At 51.2% G+C, this 25,412-nt stretch overlaps 1 protein-coding gene across 1 annotated transcript; it reads right to left on the reverse strand.

Moving 5' to 3' along the window:
* Positions 1–7,731: 7,731 nt before the first annotated feature.
* On the reverse strand, positions 7,732–15,437 carry NEFH (neurofilament heavy chain). Its single transcript, XM_061141589.1, has 4 exons — positions 14,561–15,437; positions 12,515–12,714; positions 11,429–11,553; positions 7,732–10,265 (listed from the first exon to the last, which is right to left on the reverse strand). The coding sequence occupies exons 1-4, from the start codon at positions 15,420–15,422 to the stop codon at positions 8,315–8,317; spliced, it is 3,138 nt and encodes a 1,045-aa protein (XP_060997572.1). The 5' UTR covers positions 15,423–15,437; the 3' UTR covers positions 7,732–8,314.
* Positions 15,438–25,412: the final 9,975 nt, after the last annotated feature.

Consider the following 25,412-nt stretch of genomic DNA (forward strand, 5'->3'; position numbering starts at 1 on the left):
CTTTACTGAGTTATAATTGACATATAACTATATAAGTTTAAGGTGTACAGAGGGATCATATGATACATGATACATTGAGAAATGGTTACTGCAATAAGGTTAACACATCCATCATCTTACATAGATGGGGCAGGGAGGAGATTGGTGTGGGGCTAAGAACTTTGGAGATCTATTGTCTTAGCAACTTTCAACATACATAAATCTAATAACAACCAAAAAATCAATATACTTAAATCTTAACTTAGCATGATAGTCCCAATCACATGGATTTTTTCCTTCCCATAACATGCTTTGAATTTGGTTTCCACTATAAATGGAATTTTTTTAGATTTTTTTTTTTTTTTAATATGGACCATTTTTAAAGTCTTTGTTGAATTTATTACAGTGTTTTACTTTGTGTTCTGGCTTTTTCGCCACAAGGCATATGGGATCTTTGCTCCCAAACCAGGAGTTGAACCCGCACCCCCTGCAGTGGAAGGTGAAGTCTTAACCACTGGACCTCCAGGAAGGGCCCCTCTAAATGGAATTTTACCGGTTACCCTTGGATACTGTGGACCTCTGGTATAAGAGCTGTTTCCTCCTGTCTTCTCAGCTGATCTCTGAGCATCCCTGTGACAAGGATTTTCTGAGGCAAAGTCTAGGAGGTTCTCGGCCTCCCCAGGGCCCTGCTGTTTCCTGACAGAAGCCTGAGCGCGGTGAGGAGAGGAGCAGGCTCCTCCGGGGCTCCTCCCTCCCCTCAGCCTGGATCATCCCTTTAAATTCCAGAGGTAGATGCTCTCCAGCCCACGGGTCCTTGAACTGTGTTGTACTTGAGAATCACCCACCATGGGAGCAGATTAGAAACACACGTTCCCAGCCCCACTCTAATATCTGGACTCAGTCGACCTAAGATGGGCCAGGGAAGTGTATTTTTAATGAGCTCCCCAGGAACACTTTGTCCTCGTCTCTTTTTGGAAGTTGCTGCACTTTCTGCGTTTTTTCTTGTGACTCCTCCAGCAATGCAGTAATGATTCCCTGTCAGAAGCACCCCTCTTGTGCTTTTGCCTCTTGGACAGCAGCATGCACCTCTGGGCACTTCTGTACTGAGATTTCTTTGTCTTTTCCCTGACCTACTTGCCTGAGACGATCTCCGCCGGCATCCCCCTCGGTCTGGCCACCTTCAAGCCTTGCGTCTCACCGCCTGTGCTGAATAAGATTGAAATGGGGCCTAAAAATAGTTCCTTTGATGGCCCCTGCATTGCAGCCTCCACTCTGTTCTCGGCTGGAAGGCGGCCAGACTGACTCAGCACACAAGCTCGGCTCTTGAGAGCTGGGACAAGGTTGCAGAGACAGCCTGTGAGGGCTGGGAGGAGGCTCTGCTTCCTGGACAGAAGGTGTCAAAGCCAGTCACCCTCTAGAAGAGATTTTCCCCTCTTCAAAGGAGCAAACTGAACAAAAGAATCCTTTGTCCTTAAGAAGTAGGGTTTTAAAACTAGTGAGAAGCCCAAGACAATCCAGCCCCTTTGAGCTACTGAACTGAACCATTTTTGTCTCCAGTGGGCAGATTAGGGGGAAGGGGCCTGGTTTGGGAGGACCTCAAAGCTTCCTTCTTGGCCTTGAGCTTCGCTGGACCACATCCCACACAGCAGCCCCTTTCTGTCAATCTCCTACACCTCGGACTCAGCCCAGGGTCCTTGCCTTTTTAAAGCTGCTCCCCATATTCTTGGTTTATCGGTATCTCCTAGTCTCTCCTGACCCTTTTTCCAATCGTCCCCTGCCAAGCGTTTTCTCAGCAAATACTCCAAAGACACCTTTTGTTTTAAGAGCATTCCTGCTGATCACAAAGCTAAAAGCCTTATCCATAGAATGAAGCAGAGCTGCCTAGGCTTCCAAAGGAACTTTCCTCCCTGTCTGCGTAGCCCCAGCTCTGGCCTTTCCATGGTATTCAGCAGCCTCTCTGTTGAGATCAAAGAGGTGTCAGGCATCTACTTTGGGTCAGGCCCTGTGCTAATCATGATTTTACATCCACTGTCTTGTTTAATTACAACACATGGCCAAGGGTGCACATTCCCTACATGTTTACAAATGAGGAAACAGGCTCAGAAGGTTAAATGACTCGTGCGTTGCTCACAGGGTTCTTGAACTGCCCACCCAAGGTGCAAGCCCAGCAAGGTTTGTCTGCCTCCAAGGCTTCCCTTTCCACAAGAATAGCTTCAGGCTAGCATAGCTGCAAGCCAGCACTCTTGCTGGGCCATTTATTCATTTCAGCAACACAAGTACATCAAGAGGACTGTGGTGTAGCTTGGTATAGCTTGGTGTCAGACTGACCAACTGGGTCCATTTTTGCCCACAGATATGCTATATGCATCTTGATTTTTTTTTCACTTCCTTCATTTTTTTTCATTTCCTTCAGGGGGTATCTTAATTGATTTTCTTATATAGAACCATCCCACTTGACAATTGTGTATAACTTTTTAAATGTTACTGGATTTGTCTTTTTTGCATTTGCTGAGGATTTTTACATCTATATTTCACAAGGGATATTAGTCTGTAGTTTTGTTGTGGTTCTTTGACTTCGGCATTAGGGTAACACAGGCCTCCAAAGATGAGTTAGAAAGTGTTCCCTCCTCTTTTATTTTTTGGAAGTGTGAGAAGGATTGGTGTTCATTCTTCTCTAAATGTTTGGTAAATTCATCAGTGAAGCCATTGGCCTTAACCTTTTCTTGTGGGTAGTTTTCAAATTACTAATTTGTAATTAGTTACTTAATGCCTTACTCTACTTGTAAGGCATGCCTATTCAGATTTTCTGTTTCCTCTTGAGTTAGTTTTCAGTAGTTTATGTGTTTTTTAGAAATTTGTTCACTTACTTTAAATTATCTAATGAGTAGACATACAGTTGCTCACAGCATTCCTTAATAATCCTTTTTATTTCTGTGAGGTCAGTATTAATGTTCTGTCTTTCAATACTGCCTTTGATAATTTGAGTATTTTCTCTTTTTTTCTTCATCAGTCTAGCTACAGGTTTGTCAGTATGATTGATCTTTCAGAGAACAAATATTTGATTTCATTGTTTTTTTTCTTATTTTTCAATTCTCTGTTTCATTCATTTCTATTCTAATCCTGCTTTGGGTTTAGTTTGCTCTCCTTTTTCCATTATCTTAAGGTAGAAAATTAGATTATTGACTTGAGATCTTTCTTCTCTTTAAATGGAGGCATTTACAACTGTAAGTTTCGCTCTAAGCATTGCTTTAGCTCTGTCCAATATGTTTTTGAAAGGTCAGGTATGTTGAGACATGCCCCAGAAAAATGCCGCAAGGCAAATTCCAGAGGCTGGCTAAACTTCCGGGAACCGACCCCCTGTAGCCTGGTCTAATCAGGTCCAACACGGAGCCCTTGGACACTAACCGCCGCTGTAGCCCGCGCTTTTTTCCTTATATGAAAAGACCTGGCTTAAACGCCGGCCCTGGCTATAAAACCTCTCCCCACCCCTCATACCTCGCAGACTCCCTTTGTCTCCTCGCTCACCCGCCCCCGGGAGTTCTGCCCGAGAGCAACCGCTCAATAAAGGCCTTCATCAACGGTCCTTAGAGGTGGCTTTTTCTTCCCGCGGCGTTTTCTAACAGTTTTCATATGTTACATCTTCATTTTCATTCATCTCAGAGCATCTTCTAATTTCCCTGGCAGTTTCTTCTTTGATCTTTTGACTTTTTAGGAGTGTTTTGTTTAATTTCCACATATTTGTGACTTTCCCAAATTTCTTTCTCTTATTAATTGCTAATTTTACTCCATTGTGATTGGAAACACTTTGCCCATTTTCAATGCTTTTAAATTTATTGAGCCTTGTTTATGGCCTAAGATACATGGTCTGTCCTGGAGAATGCTCCACGTGTGCTGGGGGAGAAATGTGTATTCTGCTGTTGCTGCATGGAGTGTTCTGTGGATAACCTGTTAGGTCTCACTGACATAAATTACTTTTTACATTTTTATTTATTTATATGGGTCTTTGCTGCTGCTCGGGCTTATCTCTAATTGCACCGAGCTGGGACTGTAGTTGCAGGCTTTTTGGGATGACTTCTCTTGTTGAGGAGCACCGGCTCTAGGGTGCGCAGGCCTCAGTAGCTGTGGCTCCCGGGCCCCAGGGCACAGCCTCAGTAGTTTTGGCGTGTGGGCTATTACTCCTCAGCTTGTGAGATGTTTCCTGGACCAGGGATCAAAACCCTGTCTCCTGCATTGGCAGGCAGATTCTTTACCACTGAGCCACCAGGGAAGCCTGATACAAATTACTGTTAAATTAAAAACTTACTTTCTTTTTTTCTGCCATACGTTTACTAACATAGATGTAATTTATTTAGCCAATCTCCTATTATTATATATTAAAAGTATTTTTCATTTTTCTAAAACATAAAGGGGATATATTTTGTATTTTTAGTATTTCTGTACCTGCTTATTTAGGATACATTCCTTAGAGTGGCATACTTTCGTTATCGTATCTAAACTTATAAGGTTTTTGATACATTTCAGTAGGTTGCCTTCCCCGGAAAGTTTTTTCAATTTCCTTTCCAACCATTAGTTCCAGGAAGTTCAGGATTCTCTGCACACCCACGGACAACTGGGTATTACTGCTATTTTTGATCTTCTGCTACAAGCGCTCAAGCCACTGTGGCCGTTTATCATTGTTGCTGCCCAACATCCACCCCTTTTGCTGCTGGTGAAGTGAAAAAGTGGAAGAGTCAGTCACTCAGTTGTGTCCCACTCTTTGCGACCCCATGGACTATAGCCCGGCAGGCTCCTCTGTCCATGCGATTTCCCAGGCAAGAAGACTGGAGTGGGTAGCCATTCCCTTCTCCAGAGGATCTTTCCTACCCAGGTTTCTTCTGGTAACAGTCCTCTAATTTCCCTTCAGAACACACCTCCCAAACTCTTAAGTTTCAGTTTGAGGGACCCAATAAGAACAAACCCTGGACTTTTCCTGGAACATTGAAAATGAGTTTTTCCCACCCCTAACCCTGACCTCCAGAGTTTACTAAGCAGATGGGATGTAAGCCTGAAGCTTCTAGAGATCATGTGGAGATGTCCTGCCTGAGAATGAAGCCTCTATAGAGGAAGACAGCTGAGAGATGGAGAACAAGTAACAGCATCCTGGGGACATTACTTGAGAATCCCCCTTGGATCTAGCTGTATGTGAAACAAGTCAGCCTTCTTGAACTGCTTGGTTATGTAAGCTAATGTTTATGAATCATTATTAAATATCAGTAGCAAGTGTTTTCTTAAAGTATTTTGTTTCCCCCTAAAAGGATTCCCACTGTCCTCCCTCAACACTTGGTAGGATGACACTGCCCACCCCCTCTGATGTGAGATATAAGCACGTGGATTGCTTTGGCCCATGAAATGTTTCCAGAGGAGACCTGTATCACTTGTAGGCAGAAGCTTGAAGAGTGAGCCCCTGCCTGATTTGCCACATCCACTCACCCCTGCCTCAGTGAACTTGGAAGCCCTGGTCTAGATGGATCCCCTGTTAGCTGGGTCTGTGAGCGACCTACCATGAACAGAAAGCCCTGCCAGACCCAGGGTGTATAGCATGAATGAGTAAGATGCTTTCTTTCGTGTTAAGCCAGTGAGATGTAGTTGTTTATCGTTACAGACAGAACCTAACCTCTCCTTTCTGAAGCAGTCTCCCTGGGGGAAAAGGAAGGATGTTTTTCATCAACCCAGCTGTATCTGCAGAGCTCACAGCTAGCCAGCAGGAAGCGCACATCATCCTAAAGCAGTCGGCTCCGTCCATATTCCACCCGTGTCCCCCAGGCCTCTAATAGGTCTGACAAGCAATTCCATGGTAAATTGACTCCATTGGTTTTTCCTAAGGTTTGTTATCCTCCCAGAGGGAGGATGATTTTGTTTGGCAGATGGTTCAAGTCAGTCTGGTTGGTGTCTGACCGGTGACTCCTGCCTACAGCACTGGGAGCATGTTCATGTCATTTCTGAGAGTAGATTACAAAAAGATTCTGGCTTCTGTTTTGCTTGTTTTCCCTTGCTGTCTCACCTGGTCATTCTGCTGGAAGCCAGCTGCCATGTGGTAAGCTGCCCTAAGGATAAGCCTTCAAAAGGTCAGGAGTGGAAAGAGGCCTCTGGCCAACAGCAGAAGAGAGAGGGTATCCTGGTCAGATCCTTCTGTCCTGCCTGTGCCATTTGGGGCCACCACGAGAAGGAGATCATCTAAATGCCTCCAGTACCTGGTTTAGGGGTGGCCATGTAACCCATCCCGAGAGGATGGCAGCAGGACCACTGAGTAAGGACGAGCCTGGGTTCTGTGGTCAGACAGGTCTGAATTTAAATCCATGCACCACCTCTTCCTGGTTCTGGACTTTGGGCAATGTCTGCTTCTCTGAGCCTCAGAGTCTTCGACTGAGAAATGCAAGTTCAATAGCACTCACTCCACTGGGCTATTAGTGGACATAAAATGTGTAGTCCAGGGCCCAGTCCTTGGGGATGCCCAGTAAGTGGTGACCAAAACTGATGACCTGGATTCTAGTCTGGACAAGTCCCTTCGTGTCTTCTGTAGACACTGGCTGAGACAATGATTCATGAGAGCCCTTGTAACTCTAATACGTATCATGTTTCCCTATGATGTCAAAGCCATATTGTCTATGTAACATATTGCTCCAAAATTTAGTGGCTTAAAACAGCAGACATCTATCATCCAGGTGCAGTTTAGCTGGGCACTTCTTCCTTAAGGCCTCTCAGAAAGCTACAATCAGGGTGTTGTCTGGGGCTGCAGTCTCATCTGGAGGCTCAGCAGGGGAGGATCTTTGTCCATGTTCGACAGTGTGGTTGTTGGCAGGATTCAGTTTCTTTTTGTTCTGAGGGCCGTTGTTCTCACTGGCTGTTGGCCAGAGGCCTCTTTCCGCTCCTGGCCTTTTGAAGCCTCATCCTCAGAGCAGCTTACCGCATGGCAGCTGGCTTCCAGCTGAATGACCAGGTGAGAGAGCAAGGGTGAACAAACAAAACAGAAGCCAGAATCTTTTTGTAATCTACTCTCAGAAATGACATCCCATCACTTTGCCATATTCTAGTTATTAGAAGGAAGTCGTGAGGTCAAAATTTTACATTAAAGACCCCACATAAATCCACAAGAGCACAGCAGGTTCCAACAGCATGTCCAGAGAAGCATGTTGGAGTCCAGTTAGGTGACTATTAACAAATTGTTCCCAATAGTGGTGACTGTAGTCTTCACTACAGGTGGATTAGCTACATACAGCCCCTCATTCAGAAAGCTCATCCCTCCTTACAAAACAAGGACATATGCAGAGCTCTTAAATAGATGGCTCCATGGCCCCGGACCTCACCTGTCCCCAGACTTCAGTGTGTGTTAGAACCAAGTGGGAGTCGGTAAAGCCTACAGTGTCCCAGGCCAACCCCTCAGATTCTAATTCAGTGGTCTAGGGTGGAATAAAGGAGTCTGCATGTTTATAAGGTGCCCAGATGCTTATGTAGGTGGTACATGGACCTTGTGGAGAAACCACACACCAGGCCACCTGTTTATAAGATTTCAAAGCACTGAGCACAGTGCCTGGGTTTGTGCCCAGGAAACATTCCAAGAGCAGCCTCATAACCAGTCCCGGACGTGCAATTTCCTGTTCCCGCCCAGTCCTGTGCATTCTCAAGTGTAAAATTAAGACCTCCCTTGCCCATCCCCCAGCCCGTCCAGGGGAAAAGAAGAAATGACGACAGTCACATTTCTATTTTATAAGCACTTGGTTTTATTGCACAGAAGCAATTGAAAGTGGACTCCAGTGGAAAAGTGCGCCCTGGCGTGGTACAGTGGTCAGTGCCCAGCCCCACCTGCTGCAGCTCTTCCGGGACAGAGAGCTTTAGGCAAGGACTTGACCACCCCTTTGGAAAATAGAAGGCATTCAGGAATAGGTTAAGACATCTCAAGCATAATGTGTTTCTAACTGCTCATTCATTATTGCGGTCATCTGTCAGTTGCACATACAGGAAATAAATGCACTTATTTGGAGAGGAGGGGGCAGTCTGTATAGTCAAGTGTTTACGTGTGGCATTCGGCATATATCACATTCGGCTACATAAGCTATCATAACATAATTGCCCGTCGCCTAGGGAGGGTTTGGGCCACGGGGCTGGGAGTTGGGAGGACCCTCTCTTGTTAACATATTGCTAATAGAAATTCCTGTTTGGTGAAGGAGGGCCCGTTGTCTAAGCAGAGTTTCTTCTTAAAGAAAAGAGAGAAAAAAGTGAAAATTTGTGATACTGACCCTTGAGCTCCCAGACCCCCCTGAGTTTCTTTGGCTGCTCTGAACGATCCCTTCTCCCTGCCTTACTTCTCTCCCTTGGTGGCCTTATCTTCTGCAGCCTTCTCTGCAGGTCTGCTGTCTTTCTGGTCTGTGCTGGAGGATTTCTCAGCCTTGGCTTTCCCAGGTGTGGAGGTCTCCTTGCCGGGTTCCTTGGCTTGGGCCTCTGTTTTGGGTTTCTCCTCAGGCTTCTTGGCTTCTGCGGCCTTCCCCTCCTTGGCGTCTTTTTTCTCCGGTGCTGCCGGCGTCTCTTCCTTCTTTGGCATTTCTGCTGCTTTGCTGGGTTCTTTGGCCTTGGCATCATCTGGTTCCTTCTTGGCCACCTCAGTCTTCTCTTTAGGCTTGGCCTCTTCCTTCCCCTTGGCAGCAGCCTCCTTCTCTGGGGTGGTTGCTTTTTTCTTATCTTCAGCCTCTTCCTTCTTGGCTTCAGCTTTGGCTTCTTTGGGCTTTTCCACAGCAGGTTCCTTCTTCTCCTCGGGTTTTGGAGCCTCCTTCGTGGGCACCTCATCTTTCTTGCTGTCCTTCTTCTCCTCTGCTTTGGGTGTGGCTGGAGTTTTCTCTTCCTCTGCCTTCTTTGGGGGCTCTTTGGCTTTCACCTCCTGGGGTTTTTCTTCCTCTTTCACAGGGGACTTGGCCTCCTCCTTCTTTGGGACCTCCTTCCCAGGAGCCTTGGCCTCCTCCTTCACAGGAGACTTGGCCTTCTCTGGGGACTTGGCCTCCACTGGGGACTTGGCCTTCTCTGGGGACTTGGCCTCCTCCTTCACAGGGGACTTGGCCTTCTCTGGGGACTTGGCCTCCTCCTTCTTTGGGACCTCCTTCCCAGGAGCCTTGGCCTCCTCCTTCACAGGGGACTTGGCCTTCTCTGGGGACTTGGCCTTCTCTGGGGACTTGGCCTCCTCCTTCACAGGGGACTTGGCCTTCTCTGGGGACTTGGCCTCCTCCTTCACAGGGGACTTGGCCTTCTCTGGGGACTTGGCCTCCACTGGGGACTTGGCCTTCTCTGGGGACTTGGCCTCCTCCTTCACAGGAGACTTGGCCTTCTCTGGGGACTTGGCCTCCTCCTTCACAGGGGACTTGGCCTTCTCTGGGGACTTGGCCTCCTCCTTCACAGGGGACTTGGCCTTCTCTGGGGACTTGGCCTCCTCTTTCACAGGAGACTTGGCCTTCTCTGGGGACTTGGCCTTCTCTGGAGACTTGGCCTCCACTGGAGACTTGGCCTTCTCTGGGGACTTGGCCTCCTCCTTTACGGGGGACTTGGCTTTCTCCGGGGACTTGGCCTCCACTGGGGACTTGGCCTTCTCTGGGGACTTGGCCTCCTCCTTCACAGGGGACTTGGCCTTCTCTGGGGACTTGGCCTCCACTGGGGATTTGACCTTCTCTGGGGACTTGGCCTCTTCCTTTATGGGGGACTTGGCCTTCTCTGGAGACTTGGCCTCCACTGGGGACTTGGCCTTCTCTGGGGATTTGGCTTCTTCCTTCACAGGGGACTTGGCCTTCTCTGGGGATTTGGCCTCCACGGGGGACTTGGCCTTCTCTGGGGACTTGGCCTCCACAGGGGACTTGGCCTTCTCAGGGGACTTCACCTCAGCTGGTGACTTGGCCTCTTCCTTCTCTGGGGACTTGGCCTCCACAGGGGACTTGGCCTTCTCAGGGGACTTCACCTCAGCTGGTGACTTGGCCTCCTCCTTCTCTGGGGATGCGGCCTCTTCTGCTGGGGGAGACTTTACTGCTTCTTCTCCTTCCTCCTCTTTGGCCTCTTTCTCTTCTTCTTCAGTCACTTCTTCAGTCACTTGGACCTCCTCTGTCTGTTCCTCCACAATCACAGTTTCCTTCTCTGACTTTTCTACCATCTTGATCTTCTCTTCACTTTTGACTTTGATGTGAGTGGACACAGAGGGGATCTTGGGGAGTCCTTCTGGAAGGAGGAAAGGACTTGGGCCAAAGCCAATCCGACACTCCTCACCCTCCAGGAGTTTTCTGCAGAATGGATAATGGAACACATTACTATTAACTCAAAGTTGATCACTGAGGTAGGGGGCTTCCTGAGTTACTCCAAAGACCCCCTATGTGTAGTGATACATAGTTTGGTGGAAGAAGGGGTGGGAATGGTGGGCACTTAGACTGGAGAAGGTCACTAGCAGATCATCCCAAGGACAACCAGAATCTGTACCCCAATGGCATTGCTCTTGTTTTAATTCAACTAAGGCTATCACTTATAAAACTTTTTCCTCTGAAAAATGGCCCTCAAGAGAGAACGCCTATATTAAAAAATTTACATGTATTGTCCCTCAAAATGTTGTTTAAGAAAAAAAAAAACCAAACGTTGTTTAAGAGAAAGGTGGGAGTATGAGCAAGAAATTCCACATTTATAAACCTGGGCTTTAAAGGTATTAGAATGTTCCCATTTGAATTTCAAGGGTCTGTTGTTATATTCTCATCCTTCGAATTTTAGGAATAGAGTAGGGGCAGAGTTTCTACTCTTCTCTACCCACTAGAAGTGTGACCTTATTAGCAAAGCCATTCAAACTCTTCAAGCTTCAGTCTCCTCATTGGTAAAAACAGGGTCGTTAAGAGTTTCTACCTCAGAGGGTGGTTTCGATGAAATAATGAAAAGACTCTCTTGAAGAGGTAGAGTTGTAAAGGTCCTTGACAACTCAAGTCCCTTCTTTCTCTCCCAAGACAGGCCTCTGGTTGGCTGAATCTGAGAAGAGGGTGGGGAGCTTTAACCCTCTAAATCACTGTCAGACCCTCTAAGTCACTCTCAAGATATTTGCTTCTCAGAAGATAGAACAATGGTGGCCAGGACTTGGGGGAAGGTGGGGAAGGGATCAGGGAGTTATTGTTTAACAAGCACTGAATTTCAGTGTGGGAAGACGAAAAATATTCTGGAGGTAGATGACAGTGATGGCTGGACAGCAATATAAATAGTTTTAATGCCACTGAACCGAATACTTTAAAATGGCTAAATGGTAAATTTTATGCTGTATACATTTCATGATAGTAAGGAAAAAAAAGTTTTTTTGGTTTTTTTTTTTATCTCTAAGACAGCAGCTTACCTCACTGCGGAGCTTAAAATCCAAGGCTTCTCCTTCTGAGAACACAAGGGCTGCCACCGCCCAAAGGCCCCGTGACCCCCTCACCTGTAAGCAGCGATCTCAATATCCAGAGCCATCTTGACATTGAGCAGGTCCTGGTACTCTCGGAGCTGGGCTGCCATCTCCCACTTGGTGTTCCTGAGTTCTGCATCCAGCTGCTGGATGGCCTCCTGGCGGGGAGAGGTCACACACGCGTTACTGTCAGTCACCACGGGCCCTCGGCACCAGCGAGGCTGGGACGGGCTCTGCAAACCCAACACAGTCCAGGCCAGCCCCCGCCTTGTGAAAGCTTCAGGACCTCATTCATGGACCTGGAACAAACATCCTGCTGTGTGTATAACCTCAGCCTGGGGAGTGCTCTGGAACGAGACACATCAGACACCGACCACGGCTATCACAGGTCAGTGGGCTGACGGGTGAATTTTTACAGATCTTAAGCTTAGAAAGGGTTCAGTGGGAACTCGTCTGCTTTGGCTCCCTATTGTCTGCCCAGCGCTCCAACGCACCTCACATTAAAGGCTCAGGAGGCAACTGTCGCTGATGACTGAGACAATACACAGAAGCACGCTAAACACGAGCTGAAGCTTCCCCCCAACCCCAAGCCCACTGAGCCACTGCTTAAAGTAAACCATCATGGCTGGTGAAAAATCAACCTCTTTTTCTTTTTTTTTTTTTTCCCCGCCCTCCAACCTCTTTTTCTACAATAACCACATACTGCTTGTATAGTAAGTTCTCTAAAAGAATTTTTAGACACTTTCTTTCAATCATTGTCTTTAGTGGGAGGTATCTGCTGAGGCCTTCACAGCCTGTCCTCACTCAGACCCTGGTTACTGCTTACTGAACACCCACCACAACCAAGACTCTGCTGTCTCTCACTCATCTCATGAGAAGTTCATCTCTCTCTTTAATCTTCATAGTTTTACAAAGGAGGCTTTTTTTTTAAATTGCATTGAGAGAATTCACAGTCAGAGAGAGAGGCAGATACCTTTCTTAGGGTCACACAGCTACAAAGACATGCAGATGCCCCTGGCATGTCTGACTCTAAGGCCCATGCTCTCCACTCAGAGGGACAGTGACTGTCCAGGGTCACCCAGCCAGGCTGGGTCTGGCTTTCTGCCCCACCCCGCCCACCTGGTAGGATGCGATGTCGGCCTGGTGACGGTCCTCCAGCTCAGAGCGCTGCCTCTCCAGCGAGTCCTTGGTGCTTTTGAGCGTCTCCAGCTCTGTGGTCCTGGCCTGAAGCTGGCGCCGGTACTCAGATATCTCCTCCTGTGCTGAGCGCATGGCGTCTGTGTTCACCTTGGCTGCCTCTGACAGTCGGTCCAGCCTCACTGGGGGAGAGAGGGGCAGGGCACAGGGTTAGACACAACTGGATTTGGAAGGGGCCACACACGGGTTAAGGACCTTCTGAGTGCCAGGTGCTATTTTGGATGCTTCACTCATCCTGTCCTTTGTGACAGGCAGATGACACTGCCCAAGGCCAGTAGGCCAGTTTGAGCAGCAGGACTGGGGTTCAAATCTGGCTCCAAAGATCACACCCTGACTCCCCAAACGCAGGCCTCAGGTCTTGCACAGCAATAGAAGCCGCTATTTCTTCTGGTGCTTCTGGTTCAGCTCCCCAGCAAAGGCTGGCAGTGCTGGGGGTTATGAAACCTGGCCCATGGAGCTTAACCTCAAGCTTGGGGTTGAACAAATTAATGAGCCTATGACCTTTAGAGGCACTAGGGCTCTGGGAGCTATGTGGCCATAGCAGAGCCCAGATCCCTGTGGAGTCTGGGGCCCGTGTGCCAGCTCCTTTGTCCATTCCTCCCCCTGGCAGCACGTTCTCTAGCATGGAAGCCCCTGTGCCGACGGCAGCCACACCCTGGCCTCTGTGAGCAACAGGCTGCAGGTTCCCAGAAGGCTTCAGGGGCCAGAGGAGGTCTGGAGATCTAGTGTGAACCTCCTGACTGTGAGCATCCTGAATCCTGAGATAATGATACTCAGGACCTGAGTCTTGGGAGCTGGGGAGGAAGAACAGTGATCCAGAAGTCCTGGGATGGTCTGCCAGGGTGAAGGGCAAAGTCCAAGAGGGCAGGGAGGTTTGCTCTGGGAGGAGCCTTGCTGCTGCAGAGATGGGGGAGGGGTGGTTCTGCTACCGCAGAGGAGAGGCGGGGACTGGAAAAGCCATGCACCCAAACCCCAGCTTTTCTGGTTTTCTCTCCTAGTGCTTCCAGAGACTTAGAGACCATCCAAATGGGTGAGGATTCTTACCCACTGTGGGTCACAGGCTTCTCTGAAAGTCACTGAAGCCCCTGTACCCTCTCCCAAGAACAATGCAGAAGTTTTAAGGAGCGTGGAACTCCCCAAGGTAAGAAGCCCAGTTGGTCCATCCCCCTTCTAACCCCAAAAGGAATGAAAACCAGAGAGGGCGAGGGTGGGTCAAAGTCACCCTGCAGGTGTTGGACACAGCTTCAGAGCTGCGGCAGCTGCACCCTAGCTGACTCAGGGTGGCCTGGAGGTGGGGGAGGGAGATGGATTTGGGAGGCTCCCAGCTTTTCTGAAGGGGAGAGAGGACATTCAAGGGCCCCCTGGCCACTTCAGCCTCACACACCAATTGGTTGTAATGATGGCCTTCCTGGGGAGAGAGAATGTGAGAATGACTCACGCTCTCCGACTGTAGCCGGGAGGGGCCTGATGGGTGTCAGGAGAATGGGGTCCCCTGCTGTGTGCAGAAGAGGGGGATGGGCAGCACTGGACAGGGAAGGGATGTTACTTTGAAGGGCAAAGAGGGACCTCCCCGCCCCCAACGACTAGAAGCCGGCACCGCTTTGGAGCGGTAGAGCGAACCTGTTGGAAGGGGGACTCACAGTGGGCGGTTACCCTGACTTGGGAGAAGGAGCAGAGAGGACCGAGAATTGAAGGACAGATACAAGGACCCTGGAGAAGGCCAAAGGAGAACCTAGAGTGGGGAGGAAGAGGCGGGGAGCGTCCCACGAGAGACCTAGAGTAAAACTGTTTTTTAGCTAAGGGGTGTGCCCTTTGCTGAGGGAACCTGAGCAACCGCACCATCCAGCCTAGCCCTCTAGGCGGACCCGCCTAGGTCACACCACCCGCTAGGTCACACCACCCTGCCTCTCGATGTCCGACCACCAGGGGGCGCCCCTCCTCCCTGCCCGCCCCCCCGCGCCTGCAAACCTCGGAACCACTCCTCGGACTGGAGCGTGCTCTGCACCGTGTGGCCTTCAAGCTGCGCGCGGATCTCGCGCAGGGCCGACGTCACGTCGCACTTGAGGGCGTCGCGCGCCTCGGCCTGCGTCTGCGCCGCGCTGCTGCTCTGGATCTGGCCGAGCAGCTCGCCCACCTCCTCCTGGTGGTGACGCCGCAGGTAGCCGCACTCTTCCTGCAGGGCTTGCGCCTTCTTCTGCAGCTCGACGCGCGCCGCCTCGGCCTCCTGCGCAAAGCGGGCCAGTGCGCGCGTCGCTGCCTCGGCCTCCTCGCGCTGCCGGGCCTCGTCGTCCAGGCGCTGGCGCACGTGCGCGATGTCCTCCAGCAGGTGCTCCTGCTCCAGGCGCAGCTGGCCGCGCGCCGCGCCCAAGCGCAGCACCGCACCGCGCATCTCGCGCACCTCGCGCTCGTACAGCTCGCCCATGGCGGCGCGGCCCGCCTGCTGCTGCCGGAGCGCCGCCGCCTCGCCCTCCAGGCTGCGGTTATGCGCCTCGAGCTGCCGCACCTTGTCGATGTAGCCCGCGAAGCGGTCGTTCAGCGCCTGCAGCTGCTCCTTCTCGCTGCGCGCCACCACCATGCAGCCTTCCGGTCCGTTGCTCAGGGTGTCTAGCGAGTCGGTGCTGGAGGCGGTCCCGGCGCCTCGGAAGCGGCTCGGGGAGGCAGACACGGAACTCACGGAGGTCCGCGCCCATGAGTGGAATCCGCTGGAGGAGCCGGCTGCAGAGCGCGCTCCGCCCGCGCCGCCCTTGCGAGCCAGCGCGTAGTGCAAGCTGCCGCCTCCATGAAGCGGCGCGAAGGCGCCCAGCAGCGCGTCGGCGCCGCTGAAGCTCATCGTGGCCGGAGCGGGTGCGGCCACCGGCGGAGAGGGAGCCCTGAGGCCGAGAAGAGGCGGGCGACACTGCGGCACCTCCAGGCCGGCCGGCCCTTTTATAGCAGCCCGGCGGGGTCCAGCCCCTCAGCAGTTCGGGGCGGGCGGGGGGGGGGGGGTGGAGCGGGGGAGGAGGGCCCCGCCCTCTCCGCCTCCTCCCCCAGCGGCCCGGGGCCGGCCAGCTCCGCCGCAGTGAGAGGGGCGGGGCAGGGGAACATAGGAGTGAAGTGGAATCGACAATGCAGCGTCAGAGGAGACCCCCGCTCCCACCCCCCCGAGGCCGTCAGGCGGTAGAGGACCCCTGGAGTGGACCGCCGGGGACCCCCCGGGTGCGGGTGGCGAGACCCTACTACTATGTTGGAAAGAGAGAAGGCGCCCAAAATGGGGGAGTGAGGGCAAGGAGATCAGATGGGAATGGGGCAGGATGCCCTCGGGATGGGGCGGTGGAAGACACAGTAGGATGAGGACCCCGAGTGATAGGGGGCACAGGATTTTCCTGATAGTTAGACCCTCAGGAAAGGGAGCGCGGAGTGTCTGCAGCCGGCCCGAAATAGGGGAGGAGAAAAGCACTTCTGAATGGAGGCATGGTGGGCACTACAGAGAGTAAAGATAGAAGACCCCTGAATGGAGGTAACCCTTCCCCTAGCTGCTAGAGAGGCCACCAGGAGAGGGCCAAAGAACTTGGCAACTGGCCCGAAAACGGGGAGACCTGGAGCTGGGGAGGGACGGCGAGGCTGCCCTGAACTGGGGGTGTGGGAGACACTGCAGAGGCTGGAGAAGGGAAGCCCGGATTAGGGGTGGGCACAGTGGTCTCCTCAGGATGGGAGGCAGGAGACCCTGAAACCGGCCCCAGCAAGAAGGACACTCAATGAAGTGGGCAGAGGGTTCCCTGTAAAGGCAGAGTGTGCAAGGGTCAAAGGACCAAGGGTGGGGGTACTGCAGGGAACTGGGCATGAAGTTGGGAGAGCTGGTGTGAGTTGGGTGTGGGGTCGGGGGAAGTGATAGGTGTGCTAGGAGTCACTCAAGCCAGGGTCTGCACACTGAGGACAGCTCCACAATTGCTGGTAAATGACCTTGAACAAGTTGTTCCCCACCCCCACTCGTTTTTCCCATCGGTACAAAGAACAGACCTTGCTCTAGGTCAGGCTGCAACTTGAGACCCCTAGAGACTTGGGAAGTTTCCGGCATCAGTAGAGGAGAGGAATCCTTCTACTGCCCGTGGATATAGCAGCCACTTCCCCACAACTCGGAAGTCCTTTCTTCCTCTTCCCTCTCCATCTCCTCGGCTTCAACTTGTCGTCTCTCCCCACACCCACAAGAGACAAGTGGGTGTCATGACTGGGCTCCCTTCTCACACCCAGAGAAGCAGTAAGAAGCTTTCAGGGTACCAGAGCCGCTCACCCCCACAAGCCTTAATTCAGGTAGAAAAGAGGGCCTTTGTATTTGGGGGGCCTGCACTGTTGGTGATATTTAGCTTTGTCTTGGGTTTGACTCCAGTCAAGAGCCTTGGGAGTGGGGGTGGCGCTGCGGCTGATGCTTCAGCACCAAGGACAGGGCCTACTCTTCGCTGGGGAGAAAGGGGTTAATTAACCTCTGCCTTCCCCTTGAGGGATGGGAGGGAGGAATTCTATCTCCCCGTCGCCTGATTCTTGTGCTATGCAGATGGGGGACTGAGGAGGGGTGGATGGGTAATCTAGTGGGGTCACCCTGGCAGCCAGAGACCCAGCCCCTTGACCTTCTATTGGGGGTCCAGTTCCCTCTATTCTATGACATTCTCCCACATACAAACCTGTCTTGCCCTTCCATTGGAGCTGAAGGGACCTAGATGTCAGATGCGGGGGGAGGGGGGAGCCTTGAGACCCCCTGGGGAATCACTGAAGGCTTCCATCCCAGACCTGAGCCTCCCTCAGGCAGTTAATTCAACCCACACTACATTTCCAGCCTGCATGGTTTTCCTTCTGTAGGCTCCCCAGGATGGGGACAGACAAATACCCTAGGAAAGACCTCTATCTGTCCTTTTCTCTCTGCACCCCACCTCACTCCAAGACCCCTGGTTCTAAGCAGACCCTCAGAGATGGGGATGTGATTGTACTGTCCCTTTAACCAGGTTTTACTGGGAGGAGAGTGCGCTTGGGAGGAGAAGGGAGGGGGAAGGGAGTTTCTGGTTTTGCATGGAGAAGCAGAACATGATGAAGCATTTTTCCCCTGTTTAAAGATCCAGCCATGCTCCGGTTTTCAGGGGGCAGAAGGGCAGGTGTGCAGTTGGTGCTGGGAGGATGGAGGTGAGTGTCTGGCCTGAGGCTTCTGAGAATGGCATTTGGGGGGCTTGCAGAGGGCTCCCCATTGACTTGTCATTCTGCTTGGAATCTTGCCATTAGCTCTGTTCCTTTGGGTCTTTTCAGTCATCTGCATATTGCAGATGCATCTTCTGGGTGTGGGGAGGCTGGCAAGCAGCTGACAGCAAAGGGGACTGGTAGCAGGGGCTGGGTGAAAGAGAGGAGGGGGCCAGGATGGATGCTGTCAAGGCTGGGGGGCCCACAACCATGGGATTCTAAGCATGAAGTCCCTAGTGTGATTCATGTGGCTGGGAAAATGACATGAGGGTGGGAATCCTGAGGCCAGTCCCCTCAAAGGGCCTTTCAGGCTCACCTCCTAGAAGTCATTCTCTTTTACCCCCACATGTAGTCAGTTATCCCCTCCATGGTCCCCAGTGCTAATCCACCACATCACACTTACCACTCTGAGTTGTCATTGGGTGAATGAATGGATGGATGAATAAACTCCAGCAGTTCTTCAGCCAAACTGTGGTCTAAAGGGGACTAAAAAATGATTCTGCCCTGAGTCCTTGAGTCTCAAATCATTTTGATCTTGCTGCCCTCCATTTTTACCATTTGAAGCTGAGTAGAACAACAGTGTCATGTATCCATTCATTCATCCATTCTTCACATGCTTACTGAGTGCCTGCTATGTGATAGGCATACACAGAACACTGAGGTTTGGAACCCCAGAAACTTCTAAAATTGTATCCCTTGGACAAGGATTCTCAAGTCCTTCCCAAATCCCAGTGCAGCATTTCCCAGGGCAACTTCTTGAGGATTATGGTAAGCATTCCTCCAAAAAGGAGGGGAAACAGGAGTTTGACAGCTGAAGGAAGTTAACAGGGCTCCTGGTGCAACTCTTAGAGCCTGGACATAATGATGAGCATTGGGAATCTCCCAGGGGTGCCGAGTTCCCCAAAACTTATTTGACCACAGTGGCTTCTGATCCCCCAAGTGTCACCCAAAGTGGCCCAGACTGCAGGACCCACTCAGGCATGGGCTTCAGGCCCTGTCCCCTCTGGGCTGTCCTTCAGGGTTGGTGCTGTTCGGGAGCAGGGCTGCAGAATGAAGGGTGAGGGTGAAACACAGCTTTCAGTGAACACTGGCCAAGCATTGCTGCCACCCCATCCATTCAGTGTCTACAGGGTTAGACCCTGTGGTAAGCCCTGGGGACTCTGAGGTATGATAGCCAAGTGAGGAGGAATACCCCACGTGTACAACAAACAGAACTCAGCCACCACGTTCTCCTTGGTACCTCCTCAAACATGGCAAGAATCACTAGACAAGGATCATTGTCCCTTTTACAGATGAGTAAACAAAGCCCAGAGTAAGGAAGTGACTTGCCCAAGTTGACCCAGTGACAGGGTCTCAAATCATCCAACCTTAAGCTGGTGCTGTATACAGAAGGTGGAAACCCATTTCTCTGGCACTAAGAGGTCCAGATGACCTGAGGTTGGAGGAAATGAGAGGCCCCCAGAGAGAGAACAGGCAGCCGGCTGGACCTGGAGTCTGGCCCTTGACAGGTCACCCAGCTGAGAGTCCCTGTGACCTGTGGCCCAGTGTCAGCATGTCCTTTATGTAGGGGCTCACTCCCAGCTCTGGCATCCTACAGCACTGTGTCACCTCGCTGTGCCCACTGTTTGGGGGTGTATTTGCTAAGCTCATTCTCTTCCTACTTTATGTTTCCCCACAGAACTTGACCTTTTCTAACGTGGACAGTTGTACTATCTTATCTTGTCTCCTCCCATAGAATGTAAGCTTCATAAAATCAAGGACTTTTGCCTTTATTATTCAGTGGTGCTTTCCTCAGCCCTTGGAACAGTGGTTGGCATACAGCAGAGCTTAACAAATAGTCGAATGGCTGAGCACGTCGTCTTTGAGAAGTTGGTGAGTATCTGGGCACTTCAGCACCACTCATCTGGACAGCTCCCGGCTGGCTGAGCTCTTGGAGGGCGGCCACCACCAGCTAGGAGACTTCCAGCCAGCCTGAGCTGGGCGCGGTCACCTTCGCTGGGGCTCAGACCCTGCCTACTACATTGCTTGCAAACTCTCCTCAGTAATACCTTTTTCTTTTTGAATTCAGTTATTTTTATGCGTCTGTGAAGTGCAAAGCATTTCTCTTTCTCCTTATCTCTCTTTGACATTCATCACGCCTCATATACTCTCTTTCCTTCCCTTCCTCTCTCTGTTCCTTCTCCTTCTATCACACCCTTCCATCTCTCCTCTGTCCTCCTTATCCTTTTCTTCCTCCCTGCCCCCCTCTCCCCGCCCCCCCCCCCCCCGCCGGCTCCTTAGAGGTGTCCTATTTTTGCAGGCCCTGACTTATAGTAAAGGGGAGGCAGCCTCCCTCCCCCTACTCGCTTTATGAAGCAGACAGCAAAAAACTGAACTACGTGCAGTTTTGCATAAGCCTCCCCCTCCTAGTATCCACCCGCGGTTGTAACCACAGGGGACTGGCCCAAAACTGATGAAAGCCTGCAGTAGGTCTGCCTGCCCACCCACCTGTCTGCCGCCCTGGGAGGACACCAGGTGGGAGGCTGAATTCTGCCAAAAAGGTCAGGAGCCCGTGGGTGGATTTACACATTCGCCCCATCTCCCCCGCTCTTCCAGTTCCCTTTGTGAGCAATTACAGATGAATGATTCTCCAGCTGTGGTTCCTGAGTCTGAGAGTGAGATGGTTCATTGGTCTTTCCTAAGGGACCAGTTCTAGCAGTTGGGTGAGGCTTGTGGATTCACACATGCTCTAGGGCTGTTATATTCTTGTTACCCAGTGCAAGAGGCTAAGCAACAAGAGGACTCAAGGCTCTGCTAAGAAGAGGAAGAGGTACCTTGGCTTTCACACCTGCCCTCTCTCATTCTAGCAACTGCTTGAGATAAATACTCTGACTATTCCCACTTCATGGTATGGGAAATGGAGGCTCAGAGGAGGTCGGGTAACTTGCCCCAGGTCACAGTTAGTAAATGGCGGAGCTGGGATTCAAATCCAGGTCTGCTGGTCTCTATAGCAGGTATGCTCAACTGTAAGACTGTGCTACCACCTTTCATGTTCTTGGGAAGGCCCAGCTGGGTCCCCATAGGACCACTGCATTAGAATTGGACCCAGCGCTTTCCTAGTCCCGTCACACTGTCTGGAGCTTTGCTCTGGGAGTTCCCTCCAGTATCTGGTGGAAGCTAGGGAGGTGGAGAACCAGCATTGTCTTGGGGAAGGTGGCATCCCAGGCCACCTCACAGTCTGAAAGTTGAAATGACCGCTGACGGCTCTCCGGATGGTCTAGCCTGAGGCGACAGATGAGTAGACAGTAGTCATGGAACCATGCTTGATGTTCACAGTGTAGATCTTGGGTCATCAAGAAAATGATTCTGGCAACCTCTGTGTGGTACCACTGTGTGCAGGCCACCTGAGTATGTGGTGTCTGCAGCAGTCACCCTAGGTCTGCAGGGTCATCTCCCAATACAGGCTAGGCTGTCTAGGTCAGAGAGAGAAAGTGACCTGCTAAGGTCGCAGAGCAAGGCGGCCAAGGGGCTGTGACTCACAGCAGGGCCTCCTGCGCTTCTCAAGATGCACAGTCACTCCCAGAAAAATATATTTAAGCGATGCTTCTTCTCTTTATTCTGGAAGAGAAGGCTGTCCATAGTACGTTTGAGAAAGATTCTATACCAATGAGTTTAAATTGGGGTATTGAGGCTTGGGCGAAGAACTATCAGTTGGATAAAAGTTCATTTCTGTTGGCAGGTAAATGCAGCATCACTGGGCATTAAAAGAGGCCCCGGCAAACGGGCTCAGAGGACGTGAAGCTTGCTTCGCAGAGGGGCAGCTGCATCGTAGCCCCCTCCCTCTAAGGTCAGGCTGCATGAGGACACACAGGGCCTGGAAGCAGCCTGGCACCACCCAGAAACAAATGCCAGCAGAGGGGAGACATGCCAGGAAAGTTTCTGAAACCTCTTCCTCGGCCCTGAGCCAGGCGCCTGCCCTGGACAGAAGACTGTGGGAGCCCAGAGCAGAGCTGGGACAGGGACTCGGTCACACGCGCAGGTAAAAAATTCTGCTGGGCACCTGAGCTGCCTTCTGGCTTCCAGTGAAGGAAGGAGGCAGAACTGACCTTGAGGTCTTTACGGTCTTGGATGCTTTTCATTAAAATTTTTTAAAATTGTGCCTCGATGCTGGTCACCAAAGTGGATCCCTGTGCCCTCCCAGATCCTCTGCATCAGAATCTCTCGTGGAGGGGCCTGGGGATGTACGTGCTGAGCCAGTGTCCCTACAGCAGAACAGCCTGTATTGATCTGGCCTTGACCAACCTTCTAACTTCGCTGATTAAGCCCCTGCTGTTAAGTTTTTTGCATACATTATCTCCTTTAGGCATCACATCCACTCTAAAAAGCTTTGGTGAGGAAATTGAGGCCTGGAAAGATTAAATCACTTGCCAAGCACAAAACTTGGCTCTAGAACACAGCCACCCGGCCCCACCCCCTGTGTTTGCTCAGGACATCCCTCTCTCCCAGAATCTCTTCTGCTTCCAACCCACCTCTGATAAATTCTTGATTCTGCCATATTTTCTTGTACCCGTACCTAGAGCTTCTTGTCTGAAATCCTTTTCCCCTGCCCCCATTTTCACATAACTTCTTTTTACCCTTTACCTTCAAGGAGCCTTCCCTAACCCCCAAAGTGTGGGCTTTTATGACCCCCCTGCCTTGCCCTCATTCTAGCCTAACCCTGTATTCTAAAGGGCTGTTTGTCACCTAACCCAACTTTGGGCAAGGGCAAGAGGCATCTCTTACTTATTGTTGCTTCCCTAGGACCTGGTACCAGAATGTTAGCTCAGTGAGGTTTGTGGCAAGAGTAAATGTCAAGTCAATGGTGACTTCCTATGGACCCTCCTCCACCTTATCCATCCATAAGTAGAAGCTGTCTTGGACTGCAGTTCACAACTCAGGGTCCAAGGAAGCAGGGCTAAAGGGCCTTAGGGGCCCTCAGTTATACAGATGAGGAAACTGAAGCCCAAGTGGTCAGTGGCAGGTCTGACTCTCGGCAGTGGTTTCAGGACATCTCACAGCTGCCTTGTCTCTGGCTCTGCAGCTGAAGGGGAAGCAGGAACTGACATATGGACTTTATTTCCTGTCTTGGGGGGAGCCCTTCGCCCATTATCACATTCATTACCTTTTATTGGGTGCTTACAAGGTGCCAGGCTTTTTTTTTTTTTTTTTTTTTTTAATTTAATCTTATTTATTTGGCTGAGCCTGGTCTCAGTTGCAGCACGTGGGATCTAGTTCCCTGACCAGGGATTGAACCCTGGTCCCTGGCATTGTAACTCGGAGTCTCAGCCACCGGACCACCGAGAAGGTCCCTCACGCCCTTTCTATGTGTCTTACCCACAGTTTTCAATTCTCACAATTTACACAGAGATGGAAGTTAAAATGACCCCTAATTACAGATGAACAAACTGAGGCAAGTAGCGTGCATATTTATCAATGTGCCTTCCAGTACCTCTCACAAACTTATTCGGGTCCCACTGAAGTCTCACAAGACTTGTCATCAAGCCCATTTTCCAGAGGAAGAAACCGAGGCTCTAAGGTTACAGAACCTGTTTCTGCGCCTCCTAATACGTTGGCCGGCTCTCCGGCTTGACGGGCTCGCGCTGGCAACAGCGCCCTCTACAGGCGGAGACGGAGACGCCGGTATTACGGTCAGCCCCGCCCCTCGGCACCGGAAATGCCCGAGCGTTCCCTCCGGCTTCCGAAGATTGTCGAGCGCTCCTCCGCGGCTTGGGCTCGGAGACGCGGACAGCGAGCGCTACCTACAGCTGGGACCCAGCTTTCCGGCAGCCCTGGTCGCCGCAGCTTTGGGTCAGAGACATCCCTGGATACTGCAGAAAGGTGGCAGCGGCCTCGGTTGCCATCGGTTCCTTAGTCGTAACGCCAGGACAGACGCCGAGATGCCACCGGGAGGACTGACCTCACAGTCTTGAACCGAGGAGGCGGAACTCTGGGATGGGCGCTCTTCCTCGGGGACGGGGGCTCCTGGGGAAGGGGACTGTCCCTGGGCTACCGTGCCACAAGCGAGGACAGCGGTGCATCAAACCCTGCGCCTGAGACCGGGCGTCTGTGAGTCTGTGGACAGCAACCTCAGTTTCTGCACCTGAAAGGGGGGCTCCTCCGGGACACTTCCACTTGCAAAAGCCGGAATTTTGTCCGGCATTTTCAGAATCCCCGCCTCCAGGCAGGCGCTGAGAAAGCAGAGCCGCGTCCCTGTGCCTCCAGACAATCAACGATAACTAATGGTTCAGAATCCACCCCTGAAGTCACACCAACCCAAGAATGAATGCCTACACTCCCTCTGGGGCATCTCAGACAAGTGACCTCTGCTTTCTGGGACTCAGTTTCCACATCTGTAGAATGGTGTGTAATAGGACCAACTTCTTTTGAGGTTTGGTGGGAAAACATATGCAAAAAGCCTAACACTATTTCTGGCTTAGAAAACCTTTAATAAACACAACTGTGACCGGTTGTCACAGTTTTGGGCACTGGGAGGGTTCCTGAGCCTTGGACCTTGCCCATCTTCTGCCCTCTGTGACCAAGATAGTGTTAGGAGTGGGGGAAGAGAGGCAGGGTCCTGCTGAGTCATCTGGGGACCTAGATGTGGGGTACAGGCAGTCCCTGCCCCGGAGACAAGAGGCACAGAGCTCTGAGACCGCCTTGCCTTGCCTCATTGGCACTCCTAACACTGGGCCAGGCGCCCTGCGGCCTGGGATGGGACAGACATGCAACATGGCCATGAGGGTAGTAGGAGTGGTAGCTCAAATACATTGAGCACTTCATAGAGGCCTGGCTTTGCATGAAGCCTATCGCATGTATTATATCCATCCCCCAAAATTCCTGTCTAGTAGGTCCGTTCTTGCCATCCCATTTCCTCATGAGACATTTGAAGCCCAGAGTCACAAACTAGTAAGCAGTCCAAGGTCACCCAGCTACCAAATGACTGAAGCAGCGGTCCACAGTCTTACCCACTCTTCTGTACCCAGAACCATTTGGCCTGGAAGGCAGGTGGCAGAGGGGAAATGACAAGGGCCTACCAGTGTGAATAATATATACTACAGATGGAGCCCTTAGTGAGTGCTCAGTGCTGGCCAGCATTATTTATATTCCTGTGGGTAAGCCTATGCTATAGGTTCTGTTATTGCCGCTTCACTAATGAAAGGTTATCTCATCTGTCTGGCCACACTGCTAGTACAAAACTCGGTCTTTGGGGACCGTCAGTGGTACACTTTGCCTTAGGAAGACCCCACTCTTCTCTGAGTCTGTTTCCTCTTTTGTAAAATGAGAGGCTTGCACCGGAAGGCCCTGAGTGTTGCTTCCTGAGTTCGCATTGTTTGATCTTAGGGAGCATTGACATGATGTCTGGAGCCCTGGATTTCTTCCTAATTATCTGTGACTTGGGGACGCCTTGGCCGAGACCATCGCACCTCTGGGCCTCAGTTTCTGCTTTCATAAAATGTGGAGACTAGACAATCCCAATGACCAGGGAACCTTACAGCTTTAATATTTTATGAGTGCAAATGAAGAGACAAGCTGAAGTTCAGCAACTCTGCATCCTCTGAGAAATTCTAATAAATGCCACATCACTCAGAACGTTCGTTCCTAG

Source organism: Dama dama, chromosome 5 (genome assembly GCF_033118175.1).
Source record: "Dama dama isolate Ldn47 chromosome 5, ASM3311817v1, whole genome shotgun sequence".
Classification (NCBI taxonomy): domain Eukaryota; kingdom Metazoa; phylum Chordata; class Mammalia; order Artiodactyla; family Cervidae; genus Dama; species Dama dama.

Excerpts from the sequence above, each read along its gene's own strand:
- NEFH (XM_061141589.1), bottom strand. The coding sequence starts at position 15,422 with ATGAGCTTCAGCGGCGCCGACGCGCTGCTGGGCGCCTTCGCGCCGCTT. Across the intron at positions 11,554-12,514 it reads CCGACATCGCATCCTACCAG|GAGGCCATCCAGCAGCTGGA; the intron begins GTGGGCGGGGTG and ends TCTCCCCGCCAG. Across the intron at positions 10,266-11,428 it reads ATTGAGATCGCTGCTTACAG|AAAACTCCTGGAGGGTGAGG; the intron begins GTGAGGGGGTCA and ends TCCATTCTGCAG.